Raw genomic sequence first — 11,683 nt, 5'->3', positions numbered from 1 at the left:
TTGTCTATACTCTGGGCTATAACTAGACTTCTTTTGCCCCACTGTGGGGCTTCCCTGGTGGCTCAGCGGTGAAGAATCCGCCTGCAATGCAGTTTCGATTCCTGGGTCAGGAAGATCCCCTGGAGGCGGGCATGGCAGTCCACTCCAGTATTCTTGCCTGGAGTACAGTCCTTAGGGTCGCACAGAGTCGACACCACTGAAGCCACTTAGCACGCACTAGCAGATGGCAGTTCAGCCTAAAGTTTGGCGGCCAGGGTATACTCACAGAGGAAATGAGGAGCATTGTGAAAGTTATTGAATCCACTGCTTTCCAAATCTGGCTGAGCATCAAAACGAACGTGCGTTAAAAAGAATCCTGGGTCCCAGCCCTAGATCCCGATACAATTTGTATGGAATGAGGCCTAGAGATCTGTTCCTTGAATAAAGTGCCTTTGATCTTACAAATTCAACTTCTGAATAAAAAACAAGAGGCCCAAAGCAGTCACGCCTAGGCGGGTCTCCTGGCTGGAGATTCGCGGCTTTGAGCTTTGGGTGTTGGCGGAAGGGTATTTGGATTTTTGTTTTGGAGTCGTTGGGCGGGCTTGCTTTTCCTAGCTCTTTAGGTTCAGTATATTGACCTTCCGTCGAGTTTCTCTCTAGGTGGAGACGCGGTGGGTTAGCAGCTCTGCAGGTACTATTTATGCCGCGGCCCAGCCAGCTCGTTTCCTCCCAGCACCTGGAGGAGCCTGGAGTTCGTGCAGCGTGGGCAGGAGTGCGCCCCGCCCCTGCCCCGCCCCACCCCCCGAATCTCGGCGTTCCATCCTATCCCGGCCCTCCGCTGGGAACTTGAGGCGGAGCTCCGCGCAAACTAGCTTCCGGGGGAGGAGGTAAGTTTGTGAAAGTGGATGGCCTTTACCTTTTAAAACAAGTTTCTGGCATACAGCATTATAGCTCAATGTCTGTGTATACTAAAGCATGAGCATCACCACAAGTTTAGTTGCCATCCGTCTCCATACGGTTAACTCAAGTCACACATTTCGCCCACCCCCTGGAAGCCGAAGGTCCTACAGTCGCGGAGCTGATTGGCTGTTCATGGGCGTCTACGCAGCCCGGGGTTTTCCGGAATTGGGGTTGAGCTCGGGACAATGGACTATGGCCTCGTCGAGTCAGCCCTTGCTGGAGCTGCAGGGACCTCTACTCCCACCCAAGGACCTGGTGGAGGAGGAAGACGAGTATTTAAGGGAGGATGCGGAGGAGGACGAAGACACGGTGTTTCTTGACGCAGAGGAGCTTTGCAGTGGGGGCGTAAATGCTGGTAGCCTCCCTGGGCTGCTCCGTGGTGAGGAAATAACTCGCCCCTCGGGGGTGGGATCGGCGGATTACTGAATTGTTTCTATTATGGCCTCCTCCAAAGTACGGCGCTCCATCGCTGCTAACAGACTTCCTTTGGAATCGCCTAAGTGCTTCGTCCTGTTTAGAATAAAATAACAATAATACCAGAGACTTGAGCAAATACTGTATGTTAAGCTTGGGCTTCACGTGTATTTCATTAATGTTCACAACTTTTTGAGGTAATTTCATAAACAAGGAAACAGTGGGTGTCCAGCCAGTATTAACACCCCGAATCAGGGCTTTTAACTATTTCCTGTCTGTCCTGGAGTCGAATATGTGGTTGCTGTTCAGCTACTTAAACACACGTACACGTGAAACACCACAAGCACTGTTGACTCATTAACCTGTTAATCTTGTGATCTGTATTTATCTTGTCTAGTTTCCTGTCCTAAGAATTAGACCTATTGTGTGTTCTGGTGACTGATGTTTAAGAATGTTTGAATGTTCAGACCAGTTGCTGTCCAGTAGAATTTTCTGTGACGATGGCATTGCTGTATGTTTTCACTGTCCTATATAATAGCTACTAGCCATGTGTGGTTACTGAGAACTTCAAATGCAGCTAGTGCACCAGAGGAGCTGAATCTAAAGTTTTCATTTTAATTAAATTTAAATAGTCACAGGTGAGTAGGCAGCACAAGTTTAGACAGAAAATGTTTAAGTATTTGTGGAGGGTTTAGTTTTTTATCCTACAAGTGTTAGCGACTGGCTACTGTGTTCCAAGCAAGATATGTTTGTTGCTGGGATACCCTGGAGAGACTAGATGATGAGGTTGCTCTCTTAATGGAGCTTCCCCCCTACATGCCTTAAACAGACAGTCTACAAATAATCACAGGTGTTTGCGCTATGTATGCTAAGTCGCTTCAGTCATGTCCTACTCTTTGCAACCCTATGGATTATAGCCCACCAGGTTCCTCTGTCCATGGGATTCTCCAGGCAAGAATACTGGAGTGGGTTGCCACGCCATCCCCCAGGGGATCTTCCCCACGATCCAGGGATCGAACCATCGTCTCTTGTGTCTCTTGCTTCGGCAGGCAGGTTCTTTACCACTCGCGCCACCTGGGATGTAACTGTACTATCAGTGCTTACTAGAAATAGTATGAAGTGCCATGAGGTTATATTTATGAGATTCAGGGAAGGTTTTCTCAGGAAGTGACAGTTAATCTGAGTTTGGTAGTGAATAGGGTAAATAGTAAGGAAGAAAATATTTAAGGCAGGTGTGTGGTAGGAGGGACCTTGACTTTTTTTTAAATTAAAGGATAATTGCTGTACAGTTTTTGTGGTTTTCTGTCATACATCAACAAGAATCAGCCATAGGTACACCCATATCTCCTCCCTCCCAAACCTCCCTCTCATCTCCCTCTGGATCTCACCCTTTTAGATTGTCACAGAGCTGCTGTTTGAGGCACACAGCAAATTCCCACTGGCTGTCTATTTTACATATGGTATTGTAAGTTTCCATGTTACTCTCTCCGTACATCTCACCCTCTTCCTCCTCCCCTCCCCCCATGTCCATAGGTCTGTTCTCTATGTCTGGTTCTCCATTGCTGCCCTGAAAATAAATTTATGAGTACCATCTTTTTAGATTCCACATATACGCATCAGTATATGATATTTATTTTTCTCTTTCTGACTTCACCCTGGAAAATAGGCTCTAACTTTGTCCATCTCATTAGAACTGACTCAAATGTGTTCCTTTTTATGGCTGAGTAGTATTCCATTTATATATGTACCACAGCTTCGTTATCCATTCATCTGTTGATGGACATCTAGGTTGCTTCCATGTTCTAGCTATTGTAAATAATGCTGCAGTGAACATTGGGGTACATGTGTCTTTTTGACCCTGACATTTTTTTTAGATACTCCTTGGAGGTCAGTATTGGCTGAGATCAGAGTAGCAGAGAGGGAACTGCTTTTAGGAGAGGAACAGCAGACTTGCCAGGTACTATGCCTCCCTCCTGGAATACAAAGACAAATAAGACATCATCTTATTCTAGAAAGCTTACAATGTAGTAGCTGCTGCTGCTAAGTCGCTTCAGTTGTGTCTGACTCTGTGGGACCCCACAGACGGCAGCCCACAAGGCTCCTCCATCCCTGGGATTCTCCAGGCAAGAACACTGGAGTGGGTTGCCATTTCCTTCTCCAATGCATGCATGCTAAGTAGCTTCAGTCGAGTCCAACTCTGTGCGACCCCATGAACAGCAGCCCATTAGGCTCCTCTGTTCACAGGATTCTCTAGGCAAGAATCCTGGAGTGGGTTGCCATGTCCTCCGATAGTGTAGTAGAGGGAGACAGATAAACAGGTAAGTGGAATATAGACACTGCGATAGACATCTGTGCAGGGCACTGTCCCGGGATTAAAGAGAGTAGTGGAGTTGACAAAACATTGGGAAAGATTTTAAATTATCCTAAATTAACATTTCCTTCTTTTTTTTTTTTTTTAAAGTTTCTGTGTTTGATGAAAACACTCAGCAGAAATGTGACGTGCTTGGACGTTTTCCATTAACTGATGCTTGGTGGCGAGTGAAGGTACAGGTAAAGCCTGTAGGATCAGGGAGCTATCAGGTTCAAGGATTTCCATCTTACTTTTTACAGTCAGATATGTCACCGCCAAATCAAATCCACATCTGTTCCCTCTTTCTTAAAGAGTGTAGTGTCTCCAGTGAGCAAAGAATTAAGTTTTTTACATGGTTAAATAATAAATCAAGGTATAAAGACCTCAATTTTGAAAATCTTATGGAAAACTTAAGAACTTGGCAAGAGGAAATTGAAGGGAATAGTCAAAAACAGTCTACGCAGAAAACACAAGAGTCACCACCAGATCGTGAGATGCCGCTTCCTCTGGAATTCACGTGTAAGTGATTTTCTCATGGAGTTTTAGTGTAATTGAGGTACTGGATGACTAGTGTGTTTAAACTATCACCACTACAGTATCTTAGTATAGTATTCTTTTTTAAGATTGGGTTTGATAAAAATGTGTTTGTATTGCTTTTGGAGTATGTCATTAACATTGTGGGTTTCTCATCTATAATGTGAAGATTTGGGGTGAGATGGGAGAAGGAAATGGCAACCCACTCCAGTATTCTTGCCTGGAGAATTCATGGACAGAGGAACCTGGTGGGCTACAGTCCATGGGATCACAAAAAGTTGGACACGACTGAGTGACTAACTTGGGGTTAGATGATCTTTAAATACCTTTCAGTTCCTGACCTGCTCTAAAAGTATGATTCTAGGTCTCTCTCTAACTTTTGTATCCATAGGATTACCTTGAGTTGTTAAGAAAAAGTTCGGTTGTCGATTATTCTGTTTAAGAAGGCAGAGAAGAAAAGCAGGAAAAGAACAATCCATTTTGGAAAGATTTCAGTTCAAAATGATTTAAAATAACTTTTAAATATGGTTTGTTATCTGGACATTCACATATATGGAATGTTTTATTTCTTAATTCTATCAAATGAATTTGGCAGTAAGTAGTAAGTACATCATTGAATGACTTCCATGATGAAAGAATCATGACTATAATAAGAAAAAAGATTATAAAGTTTAATATGTAAATGGTTTTTAATGCTTAGCTTTGAATGTATATATCATTTAGTCGGAAATTTTATTCTGTTGCAAGTAGGAGGAAACAAAAGTCTAAAGGGTAGTTATCTAAGCATTTGAAGAACATAAATTTTGATGTTAAACACAATGAAAGCCATCTTGGTACAAAAACAATTGTTATAATACAATCAGTTTTCTCCTGCTTTAAGTAAATGTGTTACTCTCTCTTTGATTGGAGTTTCTTTAACTAGTTGTGCTAAATGAGAAAGTCCATCAAATCAGTTGTTTTATGAGCTCATTTGTTAGCTTGGATTTGTTCTTTTCTGATATCCTGTAGTTCCATTTATAACGGTGATGAGAGCTTTGCAGTTTCCAAAAATAATGGAATTCCTTCCAGTTCTTCTGCCCCGACACTTCAAACAGCTCATAACCTCAAATTCTATAGAGGTGTTGGAAGAAATAGAAGAGATTTTAGGTACACAGCCATGGAAACTTGGATTTCGTAAAGTAAGTAAGACCTTTGCTTAGCTTTTTGTAATCTTATACAAGGCAGGATATCTCAAAATTTACAATTTTGCATCTTTTTCAAAGGAAATAAATTTGTATGACCTCAATGTTGATTTATTCTCCTTTCAGTGTTACAACTAAATATAAACTTCTAATACCTATCCTTTTATACAATAAATTTACAAAGGAAAACAAAATAACAAAATAAATGATATTCATATCATCAGTACTTTAGTTACATAATTTAATTTCATGACTTTTTTTGTAACTAAATTGCTGTTGCACCTTGAGTATAGATCTCACTGAAGACACAAGTTCTTAAGAGTTTGGCAAGTCCATTCTGCTATGTAGCACAATTCCTCACTTTCTTATTTGAACTTTCAAAAGCCTTCATTATTCATACGGTACATCGTGATGTCATTTGATTTTTTTCTTTGGCACAATAATGTCATTTTCAATTTCTTTGGCACTTCTGTTTTTGTTATTAGATGCCAGGAGTAGTAAAGCGATACTGTGAGGCTCCAGAGGTGTTGAAAACGAAATGTGGCACTTAAATCAGTACTTGGTTATAAGTGGTTTTCCAAATGAAAATACAGTTTAAAGATTCTGATATATTTCGTGGGTTCCCCAAGAATGTTTACAGATTCCCTCCCTCTTGAGAAATACTGGAATAATGAATTTATTCCCTCTGTAAAAGGACTATGATTTCAATATGCTCGGGGAAAAAAGACTCTGGAGCACTATTATCTATATTTATTCAGTAGGACAGAGAGGCAGAGCAGTGAACCTTCTGGGATTCAAGTGGGAAAAGGAGGCTTGGAGTCCCCTGTTCAGCATGTAAACCACCACCCAGAGTAAAGATTTTTATTGAGGTTTTATGTTCGTTTGCTAGGACTGCTGTAACAAATAGCATAGACTGGGTGGTGTAAACCACAGAACTTTTATTTTCTCACAGTTCTCAAGTGTATAAATCCAAATCCAATCAAGATGTTAGCAGGGTTGGTTTCTTCTGAGGCCTCTCTCCTTAGCTTATGAGGAGCTGTCTTCCTGTGTCTTCACACCATCTTCCCTCTGTGCTTGTCTGGGTCCTAAAGTCTTCTTATAAAGACACCTGTCATCTTGGATTAGGGCCTATCCCACATCTCATTTTAACTTAATTATCTTTTTAAAGACCCTGTCTCCAAATATGGTCACATTCAGGGTTCTGGGTGTTAGAATTTCAACATATGAATTTTGTGGGGTACACATTTCAGCTCATAAGTTGTATGGAGGGCTCCAGGGGTGATGTCTCCATGAAAAAAAAATGGAGCTAGTAGGTGACCTACTGAGTGGGTCATGATGAAGGAAGTTCTATACCTCATGGAGCTAGTACATGACCTACTAAGTGGGTCATGATGAAGGAAGTCCTATACCTTTTCAGTAGAGTTTGGGCAGAATTGTTGATAGGCACATGGAGAACTAAACAAGTCAAGAAAATGAGGCAGTCATTAACTCCACAGTACACACAAGAGTTCAATATATAATTTATGTAATCACAGCATATTATGTCACTCAATTGTGGATCCCATTTATACTGATTTAACCAAAATCAGTTTTCAAAATGGTACTATAACTTTTTCAAAGATGGGAGAAGTATGTCTTTAGGTGATAGTATAAAAAAGAGCAAGTTCCATGAAGAAAGACTTTCCAAAGTAAGGAGGTAACACTAAGTATCTAATTTTTTTTTTTTTAAATTAAAGAATAGTATAAACAATACTTAGAAATGTGAAAATAAATTCTGGAAGAAATAACTAAAAGTGTTGGAGGTGTTGCCTTTAGACGTCATGGAAAGGGTAAGTCAGGGATTCATATATTTTGTGATAAGGCTCTTAGTGTTACTTGACTTTTAAAACTGCGTATGTATTGCTTTGAGAAAATATAATTTTAATTAGAGCATTATATAGATCTCTAATCACAGTAAAATTAATTAAAAAAATAGTGATGTGTTAGGTACATAGTTTTTCTCCTCCAAATTTCATTGAAACACATGTCTTCTAGAACTTAAAAACTATTAATAAATGCCATAGTTTTCACTGTAATTCTCGTAATAGTTATCAGTCTTTATCACTCTTATAAAACAATATGAACTTTATTTTCTTAAAGATAACCTACAGAGAACTGAAGCTTTTGCGATGTGAAGCAAATTGGACGTCATTTCGTCAATGCAAGTCTCTTTTCCAGTTAATGACAGATTTGGAAAAGAATGCATTAATAATATATTCTCACCTGAAACAGATATGTAGAGAGCAGGGGCACACGTGTGTTGAAGAAGCTGACTTAACTTTTCAACTGTCGGACCTCATGTCTTTTCACGATGCTTGGCAGTCTCTGAAGTTCTTGAAGGATATTGGCGTGGTGACGTATGAGAAGGGCTGTGTCTTTCTTTATGACCTTTACCAGGCTGAGAGAGGCATTGCCTCTTCAGTCTGTGACTTGATGACCAGGCCTCCATGGCAATTACAGGTTGATGTCAAAAAGGTGCTTGCGTCTATTTGCACCACAAGACCTGAGAATTCAGGAAGTGGTGATACACTGAATAAAAGTAAACCTGATGAAATAAGATTAGAAGATCTTGTGGATATTTTGGACACGCAAGACAGCAGTGACCATATTTGGGATGATGGTGAAAAGGAAGTGAATGCAGAAATGAGTGAGGGTCAACTGGATCAGGACCAGATGACTGCTCTGGACATGATTTGCTCCAATGCTGTGACAGTCATAAGTGGGAAAGGTGGTTGTGGGAAGACCACAATTGTTAGCCAGCTTTTTAAGCACATAGAGTTGTTGGAAGAAAAAGAAGTGAAAAAAGCTTGTGAAGATTTTGAACAAGACTGGAATGTACCAGAAGAATGGATCACCTTCGCCAAGCAAAGTCAGCAGGAACTGGACAAGGCTATAGAAGTTTTACTTACGGCACCTACAGGGAAAGCAGCTGGCTTACTGAGACAGAAAACTGGTTTTAATGCTTATACACTATGTCAGGTAAAACCTCTTACATTTTTTCTACACATAAAACAGTTAAAGATGGACTTAATGGTTTTATTTTTCATTTCTTCCTGACAACAATTAGTGGGCATTTATTGAATGTTTTCTAGACCCTTACCTTGTGGTAGCTAATCATTTAGATCAGAGATGCCCCAGCTTCCAGGCCATGGACTGGTGCCTCCTAGCTGATCAGCTGCAGCATTCGATTAGAAATAAAGTGTGCGGTAAATGTAATGCCCTTGAGTCTTGAATCATCTTGAAACCATCACACCCTCCTCCTGCCCCCATCTGTCCATGAAAAAATTGTCTTCCGTGAAAACAGTCCCTCGTGCCAAAAAGGGTGGAGACAGCTGATTTAACTCAATGCGACTCAAAACAGCCAGTCTATAAACTGTTAACTGTTTACAGGGAAGTAGGTGCTCATGCTATCACTGTGCTGCTTCCTTCTTTAAGGCAGTCTTATTATGATAAGAAAAAGTCAACTAAAGTGTATGCTTAATGCTGTAGTTCGGAGAAGGCAATGGCACCCCACTCCAGTACTCTTGCCTGGAAAATCCCATGGACGGAGGAGCCTGGTGGGCTGCAGTCCATGGGGTCACTAGAGTCGGACACGACTGAGCGACTTCACTTTCACTTTTCACTTTCATGCATTGGAGAAGGAAATGGCAACCCACTCCAGTGTTCTTGCCTGGAGAATCCCAGGGACGGGGAGCCTGGTGAGCTGCCGTCTATGGGGTCACACACAGTCGGACACGACTGAAGTGACTTAGCAGCAGCAGCAATGCTGTAGTTAGTTTTGATTCTGGCATATGGCCCTGTTCTCATTGCGACTGGTTACAAACATGTCAGAGTCCACATTCTGTGGAATGAAAGCTCCGTGAAAGTGAAAACTTGGGTCATCTGGTTTAGTGCTTTATCTCTTCTGCCTACAACAGTGCCTGGCAAATAGTGGTTGCATAATAAGCATTTCAAATGAATTAAGATGCTTGAAAAAAATAACTGTGGCTGTAGTTGAGAGTTATGAAGTTTTGAACTTATAAAGAGTTGGAGAGTTTCCTTTAGCTCTGACCTGCCATTTTATAGATCAAGGAACTTAGTCCTTGGAAGATTTCTGAAGGAAAAAATAATTGGAGTCTAATGGATGGTGACGCTCAGGTAAAAGAATGTTTTATTTAAGGGAAAGGCCTTCCCAGAGGCATTGAGGAAAATCATCAAGAGGGTGTAGAGATTTTGAGGGGACTTTGTTGAAAGGAATGAAGTGTGTGTAAAATAATGGAGATTGCACTTGGTTTAGACTGGGAATTTGAGCTTTAAAGTTTGTATTTTCCTGTTTCATAAAGTCGTTGACAAAGGAGTGAAGTGGGAAAATGATGTTATCTGCATTTTACAGAAGAGCCAGTAGAAATTTGAGGATGTTAAACAGTTGGCCCCAAACTTAACCAAGGGCAGAGCTCGCCCTGGGCTTCATGTTTGTAACCTCCCAGCTTGCTGCTCTTTCCACCGTGCCACGATTCCCTTATTTACTACAGACTTTGAACACCTAACAAACAAGCCTGGACTTGATTACTGGGGAGTCATTTAGGTTCCCAGGCAAAAGAGTGAAATGGAGAAAGCAGCTCTGAGGAAGGCTGCCTAGAATCATGGGATTCCCTGGTGGCTCAGGTGGTAAAGAATCTACCTGCAATGCAGGAGACCCGGTTTTGATCCCTGGGTCGAGAAGATCCCTTCATAGACCCACGCGCCATCTCAGAAATTACTTTTGCGTTACATTTATCACATGAGTGAGCATAGTGCTAGAGAAGTTCAATGTAGCTCATTGGTGGGGGAATCTTCTTATCAGTGTATGATTTTGTCCATTATGCCTTCATGTCTGGTTAGTCTGAAGGACTGAATTAGAAGAGGAGAGGCCAGAGAAGGATCATTACTGATTTTCATCTTATGTTCCAACTCTGATCAATTAGTAGTATCTTAATATTGGGTTGGAATGCTGGGAGGACATTTCTGAAGCTATGTTTAGGCTCAGGAGAGCCCTGAGGTGGTTGTTATATCATTTATTTATCATTTTTGGGCTAGGGATACCAGCAGATAATGCAGATAATTTTTTAGTGACAATGAGCATACACACACACACACACTGCACATATATATATAAACAACATAGAAACATTTTTTGAATGATATACACCAAAAACATTTAACATTCTCTGGTTGTAAATTTAATAGTAAATATTTTTACCTCTGTAATAGGGTTTTTCTTTTTTTTTTAGTTGTCTTGTTGGTTGTAGTGGTGGTAGTTTTTCAGTGTTGGGGAAGTACTTGAAGAAAAATAATATTTTTATAGTTAGTTCAGGCAGGCAGCCCTTTATTTCCAGAATGTAGTATTCTAGTTGCGAGAAGAGTGAGGCTTAAGTGTTTGGGCTATCTCAGAAGGCCAAGAGAAGGTTTAATTGCAGTTGGAAAGAACAGGGAGCTCACTCTGCTTAGCACTCAGGAGTGGTAAACAAACGGTTGGGATTCTGGTGGTGGAAGAGTGTTGTTTGTTGAATTAAACACATTAAGTACTCACTAGGAAGCAATTTTTTGAACTATTTCCTCTATTTTTCCATTCTATAACTTTTGTGTTCTCTATTTCTTTCATCTTTTCCCCCATGTTATTGTACCTATATCCTCCCCGTCCCTTCCCCATTTAAGAGTTTTATTTTAAAAGAACATGTTGTTAAATTTTTTTGATTTTTTTTTTTTTTTTTGGTGAATTTTTAACCTGAATTTAGAAATGTCATACTTTGCTTGTAGGTCAATTATAGTTTCTATTTATGGAAGGAAAAAAAAAAGACCAAGAACAGGCCATGGAAATTTTCTTCGGTTAGAGTTCTGGTTGTGGATGAAGGGAGTTTGGTATCTGTAGCAATCTTCAAGTCGGTTTTAAATTTATTGTGTGAGCACTCCAAACTTTCTAAACTTATTATCCTTGGTAAGTTAAAATATTATTGGAATCCTAATTGTTTGGTTCAAATCACTGTGATTAGTAGGTTGTTTTGGGGTTTTCCAGGTGGTTCATTGGTAAAGAATCCACCTGCCAATGCAGGAGTCTCACCAGAGACATGGGTTCATTCCCTCGGTTGGGAAGATCCCCTGGAGAAGGAAATGGCAACCCACTCTGGTATTCTTGCCTGGAAAATCCCATAGACAGAGGAGTCTGGCAGGCTACTGTCCATAGGGTCGCAAAGAGTCAGACACGACTGAG

General features: G+C 40.8%; 1 protein-coding gene across 2 annotated transcripts in view; it reads left to right on the top strand.

Moving 5' to 3' along the window:
- Positions 1-856: 856 nt before the first annotated feature.
- HELB (DNA helicase B) overlaps positions 857-11,683 on the top strand; it is a 38,148-nt gene continuing 27,321 nt past the window's right edge. Inside the window, exons 1-5 of one of the 2 annotated variants that reach the window (XM_061416575.1) lie at positions 857-1,318; positions 3,815-4,222; positions 5,246-5,415; positions 7,558-8,436; positions 11,233-11,410. In XM_061416575.1, the coding sequence (XP_061272559.1) occupies positions 955-1,318; positions 3,815-4,222; positions 5,246-5,415; positions 7,558-8,436; positions 11,233-11,410 (1,999 nt within the window). In that variant the 5' untranslated portion in view covers positions 857-954. Of the gene's footprint in view, positions 1,551-3,814; positions 4,223-5,245; positions 5,416-7,557; positions 8,437-11,232; positions 11,411-11,683 lie in introns of both variants that reach the window. The other variant, XM_061416577.1, reaches the window with a different exon arrangement.

This window comes from Bos javanicus, chromosome 5 (assembly GCF_032452875.1).
Source record: "Bos javanicus breed banteng chromosome 5, ARS-OSU_banteng_1.0, whole genome shotgun sequence".
In the NCBI taxonomy this organism is placed as follows: Eukaryota; Metazoa; Chordata; class Mammalia; order Artiodactyla; family Bovidae; genus Bos; species Bos javanicus.
The sequence above is the reverse complement of the archived record's forward strand: the minus strand, read 5'-3'. Positions and strand labels throughout refer to the sequence as shown.